The 21,534-nt window shown below is 41.0% G+C and overlaps 1 protein-coding gene across 1 annotated transcript; it reads right to left on the reverse strand.

The window, feature by feature from the left end:
• Positions 1-518: 518 nt before the first annotated feature.
• On the reverse strand, positions 519-15,705 carry LOC148018894 (actin-related protein 5-like). The gene is made up of 2 exons (XM_087701280.1): positions 15,427-15,705; positions 519-845 (listed from the first exon to the last, which is right to left on the reverse strand). Exons 1-2 carry the CDS (start codon positions 15,703-15,705, stop codon positions 519-521), a joined length of 606 nt encoding a protein of 201 aa, XP_087557406.1.
• Between the last annotated feature and the right edge of the window lie 5,829 nt (positions 15,706-21,534).

The raw sequence follows: 21,534 nt of genomic DNA on the forward strand, positions 1-21,534 counted from the left end.
TGAATCACCTCAACCAATTGATTGCAATCATCTCATGATCAGCATTCAAGAATCTAGCATGAACTCATTATGAAGAAGGGAGATAAGCACACAATCTAGAAGAGAGGGTATCACGAGGCAGCCTAGATATTGGTAGTAGTTATAGGAGCTTAATTCTTATTCTTCCTTCAAACATACTGGAGTCGACTTCCAAGGTGATGACTAGAGCCTTGAGACTTATGATGCAAAATCACAACCAAAAGCACATTGGAAAACACTCATCTCAATTTTAGAATGACCATGTTGTGTTCTCTACTATTGAGTTGGTTTATCAAATGAAGAGCATCCACCATGCCTTCTAGTAAATCCCCCTCACCTCCCCAAATACACACTGATTATGCACTCCCTAAAAAATTGGTGCGTTCATAAACTTATCTTCTAATCAATACGTTGGTTGAAGATGATGACCTTCTAGTGTGTGCCAAAGCATCCGACAGTGGATCACATGCTCTCACAACTCTTATGGGTGATCCTTGGGGTCAGATCTTTCTCAACTCTGCCAGAAGCCTCCTATCCAACCCTTCAAATAGAGTAATGCCTCCAGTCAATAGAATGGTTGCTTCTGCCACTTGCTGGCTCCAGTCACTGGGCAACCTCCTCATGGAAACGCTCACTGCCTCATCTATTCCAACCTGATAAAGCCCAATCAGATGCGGCTGGAAAAGGATCTCTGGCCATCGAAATCTCTCCACACCAAGTGTGATACGGAAATCCTCTATTGTCAGTGGACGAAATTGCGGTGTCTCAGAAGGTGGTTGTTGGCCAGATTTTGCAACTAGTGCGGGGTTAAAGGAAGGATCCAGCTCCTAAAGCCTTGCATTCACACGAGCAAGAATAGGCGCATCTCTCACATACTGGAAACGATGAGTTGAATCGTGCTGATTCAGCGATTTGTTAGTCGTTGTTCATCTGAATTCTGTCGTAGGCATCCCTCAGGCGGACAAATTCATCTCCTTTGCTAGGTTGCAGATCCGAGTCGCATTTCAAAGCTTGGTGACGTTAAGCGTTCTTGACCTTGGGAATGCTTGCACCGGAGGGAAGACCTTACTCCCAATAACAGGATCGCAGATCAGAAGAAAAACTAGCAGTAAAGTATCGATGAGAGGAGTAGAAGCGTCTCCCGCTTTGTAGGAATCGGGCAGCAGGAGACATCATCTTTGCCGTTTCATGGTGGGTTGAGGTTCTGTTGAATCCAGTTTTGTCGTCGTCACATGTCGTTTTCTTTCTGTGTCAAAATTCTCAGTACACAAAGCCTTCAGCATCATTATAGCCTTCAAGAATCAAACCATTCTTCCTCTCGTCCTCTGTCATGTAATTTCCTTCCTTTTACTTCACGGCGAGATTCCCCCCCAAAACAGCCTGCTTTTTTTCCTTGCTTTTTCCCTCCAAAAGCGGTTTAAAACCCAAAAATAGGTTTCCCCTCTTCATCCTTGAATAACCTCTTACACCTTTAGCTTTGGCGATAGTCTTCAGTTCTGCCAGTTTGCTCTTTGAGAGGTCCAAATGGGGATCAATGCATGGTTTTAGATCTGAAGATTCAGCACCAGATTCATGACTCAACAACTTCTTGCTGTCTGATTTAGGACTTGTTTCTTTCTCTTCTTCCCATGCATTGCCAGTTCTCTTTACGGTGTCTTTCATTTCTTTCTGTGGGCTAACCTTCAAGGCTCCTTTCACTACTTTTTCTGCAGCACCATCCACCTTTGAGCCTTTCTTTTAGGGTATCTTTGGAGTCATCAATTGCCCATTAACAGACAGCTTTGTGATGGCTCGCTTCAGAACTTTTGAGAGTCTTCCTTCAACTCTATGTCATGGGAACTTTTGAACTAAGATGATCGCTTCCACAAACCTTCCTTTGATTCCATAATTCCCTGCACTTTTCTTAGAGATCATCATTGAAATTATCAGCTTGATAATGTCCTTTGGCATCAGTTTTTCATATTTTTCTAACACACACACATCATGCATCCAAACAAAATCATACACATGCACTAAGGGAATATATACATTGGATGCGGATTATCGTAATGCATCACACACACAATGAATCACATGCAGAAAATAACACAAATGCACAACAAAAGAAATGGAGGTGTATACGACTCGGATGCGCAGCAGCACGACATCCACCCCCTCTAAACCTGCGCATCCTCCGGATGTGCCAACTATCCAGGATCATTCAAATCCACAAACAGGTCGAGTCCATCTTCTGTTTCTAGTAGACCTGTTTCTCCATCAGCTTCATCATCTATATTCTCTGCTTCTTCTGCTTGTCTTTCTTCTACCTGCTCTTCTTCTCTCAACGCTTCAAGTGCATATTCTTCATCTTCTCTTCTCTTGAAAATCTTGACTCGTTTTCCAACAATGGGCACCCTCAGTACTGTTCCATCTAATTCAGCCAACTCATAGGTACCATTGTCAAAAACCTGTTTCACCTCATACGGTCCAAACCATCTTTGAACCATTTTTCTCATGCTACTATGTTGATTCTCTAGACTACTGTCATAAACTAGAACCCAATCTCCTTCTTTTATGGCTCTAGGCCTCAAGTGATGCCTTAAATTAAACCTGTCCTTGTTTCTGAGTCGGGCTGCCTTCAAACGATCAACTGCTAGCTGCACATCTTCTGTCCTTCTCTCTAGTTGACGAATTCGAAGAGCTAGAAGCTCTTCCCTTGATAAATTCTCATGCCACGGAAGAACACTCCAAGTGAGAGCACAAATTTCTATAGGCATGACAGGTTTTTGCCCATTCATCAACTCTGCAGGCATGTATCCAGTAGTCACACTATGTGTAGAGCGATCAGCCCACAACGCAAAAGGTAGTAATCTCGGCCACTCCCCAATCCGACCTCTACAAGCTTTTGCCAATGCTTTAACTATCGGCGGATGTCCTCTTTCACTCTTGCCATTTCCCTCTGGATTATAGGCAGTAGTAAGAGCCAATTTAATCCCAAGCCGTGAGAAAAATTCTCTAGCTTCATCTGCATCTAGCTCTCCATGATCAGCTGTAATTTTGCCTATACATCCATACCTGCAAAATATTTCTTCCAACAAGAATTTACATACTGTAGTGGTGGTCTTTGTCCGTAAAGATCTGCCTTCAACATAGTTTGTAAGATCCTCCCTAGCCAAGACAAGATATCTCATCTGCCAAAGTCCCACTGGCAAAGTAACCAAGTCTACCACCCACTTATAATGCATACATAGTGGATAAGTCGGATGCAACTCATCACGATGTCGCACTAAAGAGTAAAGCTGGCAGTCCCTGCAAGTCTCCACAAAGTGAGAAACATCTCTATAGATCCCTTTCCACCAGTATCTTTCTTTGATTTTCTCATAGGTAGCCCACACACCTCTATGTCCAGCCCATGAGCTCTCATGAAACTCTCGCATAATCTGTATCTGCATCGCTATATCACAAACTACTCTCAAGGGCAAGCCTCCTCTCTTCTTTGGATGCTTCCAAAGAAAACCATCTTGTCAAGATTGTGGGGGAGAAGGAAGGAGTCTCACTTGTAGCTTTCTTGCTTGCACAATGGGGAAATACACACAAAGGTGGAGGCTGAAAACTGTTTTCCTCTTCTTAGTTGTGTAAGCCAAAAGAACTCTAGTACAAAGAAATAGAAGAACCCTATATATGGGTCTCAAACCAAACTCAACTAACTAAGGTGGCATACTAACTGAGCCACGAACTAGAATAGATAAGGATAGCTATCATATAGCTATTATTCATGGGCGGTGTACCAACCGCATCTGCAACTGACACGTCGGTGACATAAATGCACAACGGTCACCCTGGCGTATCACGAGTGGAGCTCGATATCTCAACACTCCCCCTCGAGCTCAATCCCAATTCCTGCACACCAAGAAGGTCTCTGAACTTGCGCAGCTTCTCTGCGCCCAATGCCTTCGTGAATATGTCAGCTACCTGATCCTCTGTGCTGACATAAACTAGATCAATAAGACCTAGTAAAACCCTCTCCCGCACATAGTGATAATGCACCTCAATGTGCTTTGTTCTAGCATGATAGACTGGGTTATTTGCCAAGTGTATACTGCTCATGTTGTCACAATAAATGACAACCGGCCCATCTGTAGGCTGATGCATATCATAAAGTAGCTTATGCAACCAAGCTACCTCACATGCAGCCATTGCTGCACCCCTGTACTCAGCCTCTGTGCTCGACAAGGCAACTGTAGGCTGTTTCTTGCTGCTCCAAGTGACTGCACCACTCCCAAAAGAGAACACATATCCACTGGTAGATCGTCTATCAGAAATACTACCAGCCCAATCAGCATCAATGTATCCATGCAACTGTATCTGAACCCCAGTCTCATAAAATAGTCCATACTGCAATGTGGACTTCACATACCTGAGTATGCATCTAGCCGCATCCAAATGTGGTTTCCTTGGAGCCTGCATAAACTGACTTACCAATCCAACAGCATAGCTCAAATCTGGCCTGGTAATAGTCATATAAATCAAACTTCCTACTATGCGTCTGTACATAGTAGGGTCTTCTAGAAGCTCACCTGCATCTATGCTCAGCTTCACATTCTGCTCCAAAGGAACTGAAATAGGCTTACAGCCTGTCATTCCATATTTGGACAGCATGTCCAATCCATACTGCCTCTGCAAGAGCTGTATCCCACTTGGTGATCTAATCACCTCAATGCCCAAGAAATAACGCAGCTCTCCCAAATCCTTCATCTCAAATAGCATAATACCTTTCTCTGTTTTTCTCACATAAAGTGAGAAATCTGCCTTGGAAATCTGAAAGCCAATAGTGACAAGATACTGTCCTATCTTGTCAGACCATGCTCTAGGTGCTTGCTTCAAGCCATACAAGGCTTTCTTCAACCTGCAAACAAACTCAGGATGAACAGCATGCACATAACCTGGTGGCTGCTCCATATAGACCTCTTCTTGCAAGTCACCATGCAAGAAGGCATTCTTTACATCCATCTGATGTAAAGACCATTCCTTTGATGCAGCCATAGCAATGACTGCTCTTACGGTTGCCATTCTTGCAACCGGACTGAATGTTTCTTCATAGTCAATGCCATATGTTTGTGCATACCCCTTGACTACTAATCTTGCCTTGTATCTATTCACAGAACCATCTGCATTGTGCTTCACCTTATAAACCCACTTACAACCAATCGCATTCTTACCTTTAGGCAAAGGTACCAATTCCCATGTAGCATTTTCTTCCAAGGCATCCATTTCTTCATCCATGGCTTTCTCCCATTTTTCTTTTCCCATGGCTTGCTCAAAAGAAGTGGGTTCTAGTTCCTGTATCACTTTGACCATATATGCATAGTGAATGGCTGTAAATCCATCATATTTCAGCCTATCCACAGGATACCTAGCTCTCGTAGACCTGCGCAAAGTAGGTTCACTCCCAGGTGCTCTCAAAACATCCCTGGTCTTCCTTACTCCAGGTGTAACAATAGAAGGAATGCCCAACTCATCATCAATGCTCTGTTCTGAGCCACTGGATTCACCATCCACATAAGAGTGACCTGCATTCACATCAAACATGGGCTGATCAACCTTCTCTTTTCCTTTTCGTGATACCTGCATACCACTATCTGCATTGCTTTGAGAAGATTCTCCTGATCTCAATCTGCCTGTCCATGGCGAAGAATGTGAACCACTGCTAGAGGACGCTCCAGGTCCACTAATATTTTGTGACTGCTGCTGTGAATTCTGTGCAGCATTACCATTTTGTGCATCTACATCATCAATCACATTTACTGGTTTATACCAGCTACTCATCTCATCAAAAACAACATCTCTGCTCACTGTAAACTTACGAGTAGAAGGGTTATAGCATCTATACCCTTTTTGCTGCAGAGAGTAACCAATAAAGATGCACTTCTCAGCTTTTGGATCCAACTTGGATCTCAACTCATCTGGCACATGTACATAGGCAATGCAACCAAAAATTTTCAAATGAGAAATATCTGGTTTCCTACCAGTATACCTCTCCTCTGGAGTCATACCATGTATTACTGCAGTGGGAGTCCTGTTCATTATGTAGACTGCTGTAGCAACTGCTTCAGCCCAATAAAAATCTGGCAAGTCTTTTTCATTGAGCATGGCACGAGATACCTCTCCAATATGCCTGTTTTTCCTTTCTGCAATTCCATTTTGTTGTGGGGTATAACTGCATGAATATTGCTGCTTTATGCCATGCTCCTGCAAGAACTTTGCAAACTCATTTGAGAGGTACTCTCCCCCTCCATCTGACCTCAGGCATTTTATTTGCAGACCTGTTTCTTTTTCAGCCATAGCTTTAAGGGTTTTGAAATGCCCAAAAACTTCACTTTTCTTTTTCATAAAATACACCCAAACTTTTCTGCTATAGTCATCAATAAAAGTGACAAAATAATGACAGCCTCCAAGAGATGCAGCTTTAGTAGTCCACACATCAGAGTGGATTAATTCCAATGGCTTCTCACTCTCTTGAACATGTCTAGGAAATGGTTTCCTTGCCTGTTTTCCAAACTGACAGGCTTCACATACCTTATGCATTTCTGCAACCTTGAACTTAGGCAATCCTGCAACAATGTTTTGGGCCTGCATTGATTTAAGTCGATGTACATTAACATGACCAATGCGTTTATGCCAGATATCAATATCTGCAACTACACCGGTCCCATGTGCAAACATTGCTGCACTCAATTCAGGCATGTCTGCATCCAATGTAAACATTCTGCCCTTCTTCTTTCCTTTTGCTATCAAGCGACCTTTATTTTTCATATCCTCAACAAAGCATCCATGAGGATTAAATCTGACCTGCAAGCCCTGTTCAACCATTTGACCAACAGAAACCAGATTCTTGGTGATATTTGGGACATGAAATACATCGGACAGGTATTTCTTTTTCCCATCCTGCATAGACAAAGGAATTTTTCCAATCTGCACAATCGGATGTGCAGTATCATCACCAGTCTCCACAAATCCTCGTTTTTCCATTTTCCTTGCATCCTCCATCCATTCTGCATGACCTGTCATGTGGTTTGATGCACCTGAGTCAACATACCATACATCATTGCTTTCTTCTGCACTTGTCACAGAATTGTTCATGTGCTGCACCATAAACAAGTGCTCGTTTCTGTCATCACCCTGTCTACTAGAAGATGCATAATTCCCTTGTTGCAGTTTTCCATTCATGATGTCATTCTGCTTTTTATAGCAGTCTTTAGCCATATGACCCATTTTACCACAGTAGTAGCATTCAACATTACTGTTTGCATTTTATCCTCTTTGCCATCCACCACCACCTCTTTGGCTCCCCCTGCCTCTAGAGTTACCACGTCCTCCTCCATAGGACTGGTTTTCTTGAGTTTGCTGCATATTTTGATTTCTACCAAGGCCTCCAAATCGACCTCCTCTACCTCTGCCTCTACCTCTTCCAGCATTTGAGTAGAAGACAGTTTCTTTTGAAGTTCCTCCTGAAGAAGATGCACCACCATTTCTCTGCTCCTCAGAAATTAGAAGAGCAATCAACTCCTCAAAATCAGGAAATCTTTCACGGACGGAAATGGATGTCCGAAACTGCGCATAATCCTTTCCTAGACCATTCAAGGTCACAGAAACTAAATCATCATCTTCCACTGGCGACCCAATGGAAGCAAGTGCATCTGCAATCTTCTTCACCTTCATGTGGTAGTCATTGATGCTCATATTTTCTCTTTGCACATTGTGCAACTCTTGCTTGAGCTGCATTTTCCTGGCTTGCGTATTTGTGCTATACATCTTTGACAGAGTATCCCATGCCTCCTTTGGCGTACTTGCATCCTGAATATGCACAATCATAGAGTCTGAAATACTGATAGACAGCCAGTACATAACTTTCCTGGCTCTCTCATGCCATGCTTTAAATGCCTGCATTTGCTGTTGATTGGGAACATCAGGAAGAATTGGTTCTTCTTCATTTCCTGCAACAAATTTCCAATATCCTTTTCCCATAAGGAAATTCGTCATTCTAAACTTCCATGCTTGGAAGTTGTTCTTGTCAAGCTTTTCAGTGACAATCTGTGAGAGAGAATCAGATGCCATTACAGAATACTGCAAAAAATTCTGTCACTACAAAAAACACAGCTTCACCCTCACAAGGGCAAATCTGCAAAACTGGCGAAAGTGGTATTTGACCACACAGTCACTTCCTAGTGACGATTTTGCATCAACTGGCAACAGGGATGATTCTGTAACTCCCAATGTCTCTGCACATAAGCATACGATGCAATTTCTACAGTAACTTTTCACCGACCTGTAGAACAGTGGCTGCACAGCATAAAACTGGGCTTTTTTCTGAGTGCGTGCAGAAAACTTCCGCCTCCAAAACAGGCCCCAAAATGGCCTCAAATAAAAAAAACAAGGTCGCCAAGGGCTAAAGCCCTCCCCCGCAGCATATACTGCCCTTTTGCTTCATCGCGAAGGGCGTCTCAACCTGAGACAATGCACTCCTGCAATTTCCGGCTGTGCTACCTGCAGAGATCTGCTCCCAAAACAGAAAATGAAAGCAACACTGCTCCTCTTACTAGAACACCGCGAGCTTGGCTTGCTTTCTTGAGCTCCTTACCATGAACAAGGCTCTGATACCATGTCAAGATTGTGGGGGAGAAGGAAGGAGTCTCACTTGTAGCTTTCTTGCTTGCACAATGGGGGAATACACACAAAGGTGGAGGCTGAAAACTGTTTTCCTCTTCTTAGTTGTGTAAGCCAAAAGAACTCTAGTACAAAGAAATAGAAGAACCCTATATATGGGTCTCAAACCAAACTCAACTAACTAAGGTGGCATACTAACTGAGCCATGAACTAGAATAGATAAGGATAGCTATCATGTAGCTATTATTCATGGGCGGTGTACCAACCGCATCTGCAACTGACACGTCGGTGACATAAATGCACAACGGTCACCCTGGCGTATCACGAGTGGAGCTCGATATCTCAACATCTTTCGAGAAATACCCATAAGCCTTCCTTCTGATTTTCTTGAATTCATCATCTGTCCAATCAGCTCTTCGAGTCAATGAACTTAGATACTGTCCAATTTGCAGCCACTCGTCAACATAAAGTTCTTCAATAAAGGCTTCAACAGTAGATACATGACAATCATGAACAAGAACAGAAGCTGCAAGCTCTGTCTCATCATCTTCTGCAAGCATTGACTCCTCATCCTCATATCTCGCTCTAGATAGCATATCAGCAACTGGATTATCTTTCCCTGCTATGTGTCGAAATTCTGGATTCAATGATTTGATATAGGCAATCCACCGAAGCATCGCTATATCTGGAGTCGAGCAAACAGTAATCATACCAAGCAAAGGCAAACAATCTGTTTCCACAACAACTGAAGCTCCAATAAAATACCCTTTGTCACACTTCAGTGCAGTGACTACTCCCCACAACTCTCTTTTAATCTGTGGATACCTCCTCTGTCACTCATTAAGAACTTTAGCTCCAAAACAGATTGCATACCTATTTCCATCAGCATCATCCTGTCCCACTGCCCAACCTATGCCAATAGGGCTAGTATCAACTGTCAACATGATCGGCCGTCCACACTGATAATCTGCCTTGCGAAGAGTAGGAGCTGACTGCAACAGCTTCTTGAGCTTACGCATGGCTTTCGAATGCTTCTCATCCCAATGAAATTTCTGCCCCTTTCGAAGAGCTGGTAGAGAACATCTGCTATATGAGCAAAATGAGGAATCCAAATCATGTAAAATACACAAGCTCCCACAAATCTCTGCACCTCTGAAGTAGTCGAGCAATACTCTGCAATCCTGTTTATGGCATCCACCTTTGCAGGTGAAGGCTTCCTGCCATAATATCCAACCATATGCCCAACTATGATGACTTCATTAACACCAAAGACAGATTTCAGCCCTGAAAGTGTCAAATTTACCTCCTCTAATCGTGTCAATATTTGCTCACAAGAAATCAAGTGGTCAGCCACAAACTGTCTACATCCACGCAAATCAAGACTTTCATTCTTTTCTTCTTCTGCACAACCCTTAATAGGCACATCATCTAGAAAAGGCATGGTGTACTGCGGAATATAGTCTCGTAGAACTCTATGCATAGCATTCATCATATGAGCAACTGAGTTTGTGGCACCTTGAGGCAAGGTACACATCCTCACAAGACCAATAGGTGTCCGCATAGTAGTAATATCCCTGCTTTCCAAGGCAAGCTGAAACTGATCATAACCTGAATACAAGTCACCTAGAGAATAGATGGCTCGTCCTGCAAAAGCCTCAGCAAATTCATCCACAACTGGACCTGTTCCCACATTCCTAATTGTCACTTTGTTCAGGGGCTGCATATCCTGAATAAATCTCAAAGTACCATTCTTCTTTGGTACAGTAAACCACCTGTTAGAATAGGGTGCAGAAGAGGGTTCCAAAATCCCCATTTTAATCTTCTCATTCAGCAACTCTATCAGCTTTGGCAAGTGTGCTTTAGGCACAGGTATAGGACGTATATTCCATGGTACATGAGGAACAGTGAAGATGACCATAGGTGCAACCAATTCGGAACTAATGCAGCCAATTTCATGTGGAAAGAAAGCAAATGCCTTACCATGACATCCAAGCATCTCTCTAAAACATTATTTTTCCACTGGAAGCAAGAAATCATCATTTCCAATCTTCAATTCTGCAAGAGTTTCAGCTGTAAATTTATGTCCAATATTTACAGGATCTCTCAACATAGGCTGCTTCATAGCTTTTTCAATCTGCTCATCACTATCAGGAGGAAGCGGGCCTGCAACCGGCTTAACCTTCTTATCAAATGTTTTATATTTTGTGTCAAACTTGGCATCATTCAAGCACTCTTTTCTTTGCTGCAATTTCTGCAAATTTTCAGCAACTCTCAACTCTGTTGGCTGAAAAATTTCAGCCTTTCGCTCTATGGACTGCATGGGTGCATCCTGAAACTCTGTATGCAGAAATTTTTCTGCATTCAACTTTGTTGGCTGAATGGATTCAGCCCTCGGCTCTATGGATTGCATAGGTGCATCCTGAAACTCTGTATGCAGAAATTTTTATGCATTCAACTCTGTTGGCTGAATGAATTCAGCCCTCTGCAGCTCTATTAGCTGATCAAGATTAGCCATAAATTCAGTTTCCTGAGTTTTCTCAACCTCTAACTCTGTTTTCAGCATAAAACCAGAAATTTCCTGAAACATATCCAAGGTTTGCACATGTATGATCTTTGAACCCTTACATACATCAGTTTTCAGCATCACTCCCATCTCAAACAATGTATCTGCATAAGACATCCCTTCATACAATCCATCTACATGCTCTTCTGCTTGCAAAATACCTGCATTCTTCAACTCTTTCTCCTTACGACCAATGTACTGCCTGGCAGCTCTAGGCAAATCTAAAATTTTCTGATAACTCACTGAACTATCTGAAGAAAAACCAACAAAATTATTGGAGAAAGACTGGCTGCCAGGAGGCGAGATCTCCTCTTTTCTCCGCTCTGTACCACTGGCGTCTCGCAAGACAGTGGTACCTAATGAAAATCCAACTCCTTTGCAGGTAGTGGTGCCTCACGCAAGGAATCCCTGTTTCTCGGATGATTTACCCCAACAGTCATAAACTGAACAGCTCGCATACCATCTTTACTGCGTATCTGCGCATAAGATGACCCGTCATCCATTACTTTCGTTTCCATTCTTGCTTTTGTAATGAAAGGCTGTCCAAGAATAATCGGATAAGAGCATGAATCCTGAACAAAGCAATGATAATCCTCTTCAACATTACCTATAGAAATTCTGATACTCGGACAAGCAGCATACATATCACCAAAAGTATTATTGGCGGCTCTCATGCGCCAGCCATGCTTTGCATCCATAGGCCACTTGCCACTCTCATAAACACCTCGAGCAATAAGATTAATCTCAGAAACATGATCGACTAAAGAGACCAATGGAATTTGTTTCTCTCCAATCCCTAACCTTAATTTATCACGAGTGTGCACTCTAAACTCATAAACGTTTATTAATTTAATATGTATTTTGCAGAATCACCCGCTATGGAATCACCCATGTACACACTAAATTAATGAAACGCCCAAAAAGGATAGGCGTCCCCATCAACTTCTCGCACAAAGAATCCACTTTGTGTATGAGCCCCGGTCAACAAAGTTTACGGAATCCACCGTAAAACCTCACGAAATCCACCGTGGCACGAAATCCACTGTGAAATATGCCTCCTGGTATCATCATCATTGAGTATTCTCTTGCTGCTATGCCCTCTTAAACTTCAACCATAAACGTCTTATATGCCATGCATTAGTAGAAGATGAAAATTTAGAATCTTACCATCAATTACTCACTCTAAAAACCGCTTCTTCTCCCTACTGCTTAGGTTATGTATGCGTTGATAGGTGTAGGAAGCATTTTTAAATGTGTTTTTCCTTATAAAAGTGATAAAAATCCACTTTAACAAAAAGACAAGGCTAAAATAAGGGTCATCCCTCATACTCTAATCATGTCACACATCCACACATATAAATCCTTCCTTTTTTTCGAGTGCAAATAACTTATTTTTTCCCATTATTTATTTATTTATGCATAAAATATAATTCTTTCTAATTTTTTGGTTTCGACTGATCATGTGTACTGCGCATTATTTTATATCAAAATTTTATTCCACACGAACCGCATAAATACCACAAAAATCCCAAATTTGACAATTTTTCTTAAAACTACATAGTCACGAGTTTTGTGGATTTATGTATAAATTGTTATGTGACTGAATTTTTCTATTTTCTTCAACATCTTTGATAGATTAGATCATTATTAATCAAAGACAACCATTTCCAAACAATTTCACCCAAAATCTATCATAAAACAAATAGAATGATTGCTTATGCATAGAAACAAGCTTCTTGAGACTCATATTTCAAGGTTGGGAGGTTGCTGACACTCTTTCTTGGCCACTTATGCTCTTCTACAGCCTAATCTACAATCCTTTGCGCTCTAGCACCATTACTCCATCAACATCTTTCATCAAACTCCACCCCCTTCTCTCATAGAATCATGCATATGAACGGGTAGCAAGAGGAGAGAGGAGGGAGGAGAGAGGAGAAAGAAAGACTACTTCAGCATCTTCTCTATGGGCCAACCATTTTTTATTCAAAAGAAAGTGATAGAGAGTGAAAAAAATAGGAAATTGGTGGCTCTCAGGCCCCTTAGCCCTCCTCCATCTAATCGTCATGAGGGGGCGACGTGCCTGCTCGTGCCATTTTTGAAAACCCCCCCCCCCCCCCCACATGAAAAAAATTAGGGGCCTTTGGACCCCCTAAGTCCCATGCCCATTTTTTCCCCTCTTTTGGTCAATTTTGATCTTTGAAATGTTCGGCCTCTCACAATTCCTCCGTCTAGTGACCGACTACGAATCTGAAAAATCCTACATGTCTGGCTTGACATCCCAAATGGCTAAGAAGTTAGTACAGCCATTATAAAAATTATGAAAATTTGCAACCACCACAATGGTCGAAGTTTGCATTTTCGTCTTCCTCCGTCTCTTAAAATTGTTGAATCCTCATGTTCCCCTTCCATCAGCTTTGAATCCCCGCATAAAATTTGCATTGGTCCACTTGTTTTTGGTACTTCATGAGTATTTGAATGCTTCTCTCAATGGTGACCATGGGATAGGGCAACTCAGCTTGTCAAATCCCACGAACTGATCTACACAAAAAACAACCAAAGAAGCATCAAGCTGCCACAAAAAATATACTCAACAAAGCACAAGAACAACTCTCACCCTACCCCCTGATAGAATCAAGGCATGAGAATCCACAAAGGATAGATCCAACATAATTTGATAGAAACATAGAGCGAGTCACTAACCAAATGCTCTAACACACACATGGACCATACAAGATTGTACGTTTAGGAACACATGGCTTTACGGCCCTTCTAGCAAATTTGCAAGGGGTAGAGTTTAATACTAAAGTTAAATCTAATAAGCTAAAGCCTTACTATGTGTAAGGGCTAATGTTGGGCTTGGTACCTCTGCAGGTCCTTCAGAATTCATCTTTAACGTGCAGTAGGGGCCAAGACGAGCGGATGGGATGCATCATTCCCTATCCAGAGCATCTATATCTTGAGAAACATTACCACCTAGGTCGAGTGATCTGGTGGAGCAAAGGGTATCAGGTTTCTGAGTGGCAAGACAGATTCTTTACGTGGAAAATTAACATCTACTGCCACCATTGTCAACGACTTCTAACTAGCATTCCTATCGAGTTCAACAAGGAAGGAGGGATTGTACCTATTATACATCCTCTCTCTTTACTTGATTTTGATTATCATACATACAAGTGATCTAATTATTATGGTGTGGCCTATCATTGAAGCTTGGATTTATACTCTATATTTTGATGGAGCTTCTAGAGGGCTCGCTAAACATGAGAGCATTAGTGTGGTCATTAAAGATCCCCGACGTAGGGTTTTCATGAAGATGGGAGTCTATTTATGAACCTCTTCTACTAATAATATGGAAAAATACAAAGCCTTGATCATGGGGCTGAATGTAGCCTGATGTGGTGGTATTCACCGATTATTGGTTAAAGATGACTCGCAATAGTTTTTAGTAATCAATCAGCTAAATGGGACCTGTACTGTGTGGGATCCCATCTTAGGGATGTACCGTCATGTAGCCTTGGATATGTTGCATATCTTTGAGACTGTGACTTGTCAATTAGTTCCTCAATAATGGAATCACTTTGCGGATTCCTTGGCTAACTATGCTTTCGTGGAAGATATCTTTTTTAGTTGTGGTCCAAGGGATCCCTTACAATTACCTTCTAACATAATCCATGGACTACTTTGAGGTATTTTTGTTGACACATCATATTTTAGCCACTGCGATGGTTAGTTTGGGTTATGAGTCAGGTAACAAGTGAGCACCTTCCTACATTATCATAGATGCATAAGATTGTGTATCGTCATATTTGTCGAACACCCCTTGCTATTTATGCAGGGGGTTAGCTAATAACATGATGCATTGGAGGTCCTGGTCTAGTTATCTTAAGTTAGGTAGGTAGTTTAGACTACCACTAGGATGACCTCTTTGATAGTAAAGCTTGCAACTGAATCTCCTCAAGATGTGTCACAGAAGTATATTGTTCCTATAACGCTTCTCCCTCTCCTAATGAATGATTGAGGAAAAAACGCACAGTGGGGAACTCTATTTCTAATGGCAAAACGTGCTCCTCCCCATACACTAGCTTAAATGGGGTGTGACCTCTAGCTCTCTTAAATGTCATGTTGTAAGCCCACACTACCGCATATAATTTCTTATCCCAATCGCACTTGCTTTCAGATACTATCTTGGATAAGATTCCCACCAGATTTTTATTTGTACTCTCAATCTGACCATTCACTTGAGGATTATACGATGCAGTCTTGTTGTGTTTAATCTTGAAAGCTTCAGACATGGCCACTATAACCTTGTTCATGAAGTGTGTCCCTCGATCAGACACAATCTCCTTCGGTGGACTGAAATGGCAAACAATTTTCTCCATAATAAAATTGGCAGTCTCCTTAGCATTTTCCTTCACCATTTCTCGAGCTTCATACCACTTTGTAAAGTAGTCTGTTGCTACAACAATATACCGCTTTTGCATAGTCGATGAAGGGTATATGGTCCCACAAAATCAATACCCCATGTTTCAAAGGGTAATGTAACCAAAATGGGATTTAGAGGTCGCCTACGATTTTCTCTCACATCGTGTCTTTGGCAGATATCACATCGCTTAACATAACTAAAAGCATCTTGGAAAATCAATGGCCACCAATATCCAGTAGCACGAAGAGATTTTTCGGCGGTAAGCTGGTCAGCGAAATGTTCCTCAGATGCTGAATCATGGCACTCCTCAAGAATAAATGGTACCTCATTGGGTACTACATAACGACAATAGATATCATCTGCTCCTCTTTGATAAAAGACACCTGCTATAATCAAAAAGCGTAATGCTTTTTTTCTTGATCTATCTATTTTCAAACTTCAATAAAGTAGCCCCAAGTCCTCCTATAGGTAAATAATGTGTTATAGCTGCATATCAGAAAGGGATGGAAGCTATATCGATTTTATATAGACCTTTAATATCCTTTCCTTCAACCATAATTTTCTTTGGCTCCTCGAAATCCATAAGACATTCCACAATACCCTATAGCTTCAGTGGCTTGCTCCTAATCTCATAATTGAACTCCTACAAAGTGATTAACCACTTTGCTAAAATGGTCAGGCGACTGCAATTTGTTCAACAACAATCTGAGTTCTTATACCTTCCTAAAGAATACTAATTTCTCATAGAGAATATTATGCCTAAATTTCTTCGACATCGTAAAGTCCATTCCAAGGCACAATTTTTCCATGTACGTATGGTTAACTTTTGATATACCCGATTTTCTACTAGCAAAGGCAATTGGATTATACCATTTCTCCTCCCAAAATTGAGCTAAACAACAACTGATAGTATGCATTGTGGATCCTAAAAATATATAGAAAACTTCACCTCTTCTGGGTGCTTTTAGGATTGGTGCTTTTGCTAATTCTTACTTCACATCCTTAAAGGATACGTGACAGGCTTCATTCAACTCAAATAGACGGTTAAAAGATAGAAGGTTCATCAATGGCAATGCTCTCTTTTTCAATGCATTGATAGATCTTCGATAATATCCCACTGATGAGACAAAAAGTTGTGCACCACTTTTGGAGTATGTGGTGGTGGGCTCATAGAGACTATAACCTTTATCTTTTTAGGGTCAGTCGCAATACCAATTGAACTAACCACATGGCTGAGTAACAACCCATATGGCACTCCAAATACACACTTTCTAGGGTTAAAAGCAATGCAAAATTGTCTACAACGCTTTAAAAAAACCTCAAAATAATCAGTTGTCGCTCCTTGTGATGGTTGCCCCTAGATCATCAATAAAGACTTTTAACTCCTCTAGGGAGATATCACCAAAGGTCTTATCACTGTTTGTTGCCAAGACCTAAGAGCATTGCATAGACCAAAGGCCATCACATGATATGCAAAGGTACCAAAGATAGTGATAAATGTCGTTTTCAATTTGTCTTCCTCTATAATAGCCATCTGGTTATATCCAACCAAAGAAATCCATAAATGAATAGATTTCCCTACCCACTAACTGATCTAAAATATGATCAATGAATGGTAGCGGGTAGTAATCCTTCACCATCTACTTATTAAGCTCTTTGAAATCTACACAAAGTCAAATCTAATTGTTCTTCTTCCTGATAACAACTCGTGAACACCATTTTGTGTGTTAATATCAGGCAAGTTTTTTATAGCTTTATCAATTCTTCAAATAGCGCATCCCTTAATTAGAAAGGCATAAGTCTTACTTTCTATCGCACAAGGCGGCTACCTTGCTTCAAAGCAATCGTATGAAAAGTCATGATGGGAGGATTGCCTCTTTGCTCATCATAACTCCAAGCAAAAATATTGCAAAATTCTTGAATCAAGGACACATAGTCCTTCATTTCTTCCAAATTGAGAATGGACCCTAATTTAATTGGTCATGAATCATTCATTGCACCAAGGTCGAGCTCAATTACATCCGCATCTCTTATCCTCTCTTGAGCCTCTATTGGCTTATTCAAAGTCACTTGGTGATATCCTCTATAGTGGACCCCTCATTGAATTTGTCACTTGATGATGTCTCACTAGCAGATGGAGCATCTAGCATATCAAACTCTGACGAAGATAAAGAAAGTCTCTCACTCTGAGGAGATTCAGGATAGGCATCTACTACTACACATCTAGCACCTTGGGGGCCAAAAATCAATTGACTAGTAGGTATATCAACGTGACAGTTTACTTGTAAGATCCATGGCTTACCTAGCAATATTGATAGCAAGGTCACCGCACAAACCTAATGACGCTAAAGTTCAAAATGCATTCTACATTGGTAACGGTCACATGGACTTTAGTAATGCAACATTTGGGTTGTCTTAAAATGTCATGAGCCATTAGGAGGCTCGTGGAGGCATCTTTTCTTATTTGTAATCCCAGTCTCTCCATCAATTCTGAACTCATAATGTCGACAGAGGATCTTGTGTCCACAATAGCATGGTCCACTAATATTTCATCAACATATGCTGCTACCCTTGGACAATGCTTTTTAGCATGCTCAAACCAATCATCTCCTACTCACGCTATTCCCAAGGGCTCAAGAATATACATGTGCATAGAATCTTCTTAAATTCCTTATGCACTCTTGGAGACAACTTAATCAATTGTAGAAGATTTACATCTCCCTTAACTTTGCAAAGAGAATTACTAAATCGAATTTATGATAGCTAGCAAGAGCTCCCTTTTCTTGCCAGACCATTCTCTCCTTTGGTTTTTGAACTGGCTTTGGTGCTTCTTTATTGGCTTGTTCTTTCTTCTTTGGTAACTCCTTATCCTTCTTGGGATTAGCTTTACCATCTATGGCTTTGAGAGGTCCTCCTTCCATATCAGGATTAAGGACAACGTGCGTCCCCTTGTCATCCTACTTGGGGTTTCCCTCGACAGGTTTTTCCTTGGCTTTGTTGAATTCTTTACCCTTTTGACCTGTCGTAATAACCCATAGATTAGAAGTTTCAATTCCATTGATGTAAATAGCTTCTATAAGGCTAACTCCACTGCCACTAGGTAGCTCCTCTACCATAGCTTTCCCTTTTTGTAACATTTGTTTCAATCCTTCATCTTGCTGGAGATTATTCCCTTGTACTCAATGATTCACTAGACTTGGCTCTTTACTTCCTTGTTGGAGAGAGATAATCTTACTCTAGCAGGTACTAGCTAAATGGCCAAACTTCCCACATATGTCACATTTAACATTTGGACAATTCCTAGGGAAATGTTGGCCACCACACCGCTTATAGGTGAATCTTGAGAGGCACCCTCTTCAGGGCGTCGACTCCCTATCAAATTCTACTCTTCTTAAGAAAATTGACATCAACGGCTATTTTTCTATATTATTCACCAATCATATCAATATAGTGTTTCATCATATCCTTAACTTCGTCAAGGAAATTTGAGGCACTTGACTCATAGCCACAATGTTCAAGATTAAGAGGGAGAGAGAGACAATGACATGGAGCTATAATAGAGAGTAGTGAACTCTCATTGTTCTCTTCTTCTCATTACTTCATAATGCTTAGTGAAGTCTAATCACACATAACTGATAAACACACTAGGTCACTAACTGATCGTACCACTAATTGTAGTTGAGTTTTTTCGACTTAGTTATTTCAACACACATGTAGAGTGACATCTAGGATGATAGCTGCCTAGATAAGGTCCGTTATGTCGGTGGTACTAATCATGAGATTGATTCTCAACACTCCCCCTCAAGCTCCAACTAGTTGTTGTACTCCAAGTATCTCCTTGAAATGCACAAACATCTCTTTACCAAGTGATTTAGTAAAGATATCTGCTACCTGATCTTTTTTCTTCACATGGAGTAGATCAATCTTTCTAGCATGATAGACAAGATTTCTAGCCAGCATCACACTACTGAGATTGTCACAATGCAACGTGACTTTGATGTCCAACTGTATACCCAAGTCATGTAGCAGTTTTACAAGCCAAACTGCTTTGCATGCCGCTAAGGTTGCACCCCTATATTCTACCTGTGTACTAGATGAAGCAAAAGTATCGTGCTGCTACGGATACACCGTGTAAAAAAATCTAGAGTGTGGCTTCCTTTTAGATTTAGAAAGCCAATGCCATTTTAGAAATTAGTGTTAGTGTCCATGGTTCAAAAATATTAGATTTTAGTCAAATATTATAGATATTATCTCTTGTAAAAAAATCTACAAAACTATAGACAACTTCTAGATTAGGATGACATGTAAAAGAAAGCATGTAGTTTTCAGCTAATTTGAGAGGATTTTATGTAAAAAGAGAGATTAGCAAGATCGCCGACACGCGATCGCTGTTTTCAGGTAGTGAACAACACTCCGAAAGTGGGGGATGAAGAAGGAGTGATCTGGTAGGATTTTTTCCACGTGTCCTGATATTTAACCCCCCTTTTGGAGCCATTGGAAGGATCAGATTGGTAATCTGAGCAGCATAGAGGAAGGTATTATTTTGTACACGTTTTTGTCTATTAGAGTTATATTTTCTCATAATGCTGAAAGAAACTAACAGGCTTCATCTCTGTTAGTATTCTTCTATATTTTCTAATTCTTTTTGGAAGTATTCTTCTACATCTTCAATCTCTTCGAACCCCTTCTCTTCCGTCTACTCCTCTCCTTGAATCTACCTTCACTTTGCTGTCAATAATCTTCAAGAACTTGGCTTGAAACCTTCAACCCTTCTCTTATCTCTACCATCTCTGGAGTCTAAGCTCTTGAAAACTCATACATTCTTCTCTTGCCAAACCCCTGTGGTAACCTTCAACCCTACGCGCAGCGACAATGGTCCACTACTTCTTACTACTCCAACAACTGATCATATTGTTGCGCAAACTGAAAGCATAACCACTGGTTGACCTCCTATCATAGAGACAACGAGCCCAATCAACATTTGTATAACCTGTCAAGTCGAATGATTTCCCATACTCATAAAACAACCCATGATCAGTAGTACCCTTCATGTACCGCATAATCCTCCTAATTGCATCTAAGTGTGGCTTACAAGGTTTCTACATAAACTGGCTAATCAGTCCCACTGCATAACTCAAGTCAAGATGAGTAATAGTAAGGTAAATTAGGCTACACACCAACTGTCTATACATAGTGACATTCTCGATCTCAGTCCCAACATCAACTACAAGTTTGACATTCTGATCCAATGGTGTTTTCATGGCTTTACACTCCCTCATGCCATATTTCAACAACATATCATGATCATATTGTTTTTGCAACAGCCATATACCTTGAGGTGTAGACACAATCTCAATTCCGAGAAAGTACTTCAGCTCACCAAGATCCTTGACTTTGAACTCATCCTGTAATATTACTTTAATTTCAGCAATCCCATGATTATCATCTCCAGTGATGATCAAATCATCAACATAAACCACCAAAAAAACATAACCATGCTCTGTGTTCTTTGTAAATAGGCTATGATCTGCATGACCTATTTGAAAACCAAGATGCTATAAATAAGTGCTTATGTGAGCATTTCATGCTCTTGGTGCCTGTTTCAGCCCATACAATGCCTTTTTTAGCTTAATATATGTCGAATAGTCGCAGTGTACATAACGCTCAGGCTGCTCCATATACACCTCTCCAAGAAAGTCACCATTCAATAATTAATTTTGACATCCATCTGCCATAATTTCTAGCCCTTGGAAGCTGCTAACATAATAACTATTTCTCACCATTGCCATCTTGGCAACTGGGTTGAAAGTCTCCTCATAATCTAGGCCATACTATTATGCATATCCCTTTGCAAAAAGCTGGGCTTTATACATTTCCAAAGAACCAT

The sequence above is a fragment of the Lygodium microphyllum genome, chromosome 20, assembly GCF_053477565.2.
Source record: "Lygodium microphyllum isolate KBCC chromosome 20, Lygodium_microphyllum_v1.1.10, whole genome shotgun sequence".
Lineage (NCBI taxonomy): Eukaryota > Viridiplantae > Streptophyta > Polypodiopsida > Schizaeales > Lygodiaceae > Lygodium > Lygodium microphyllum.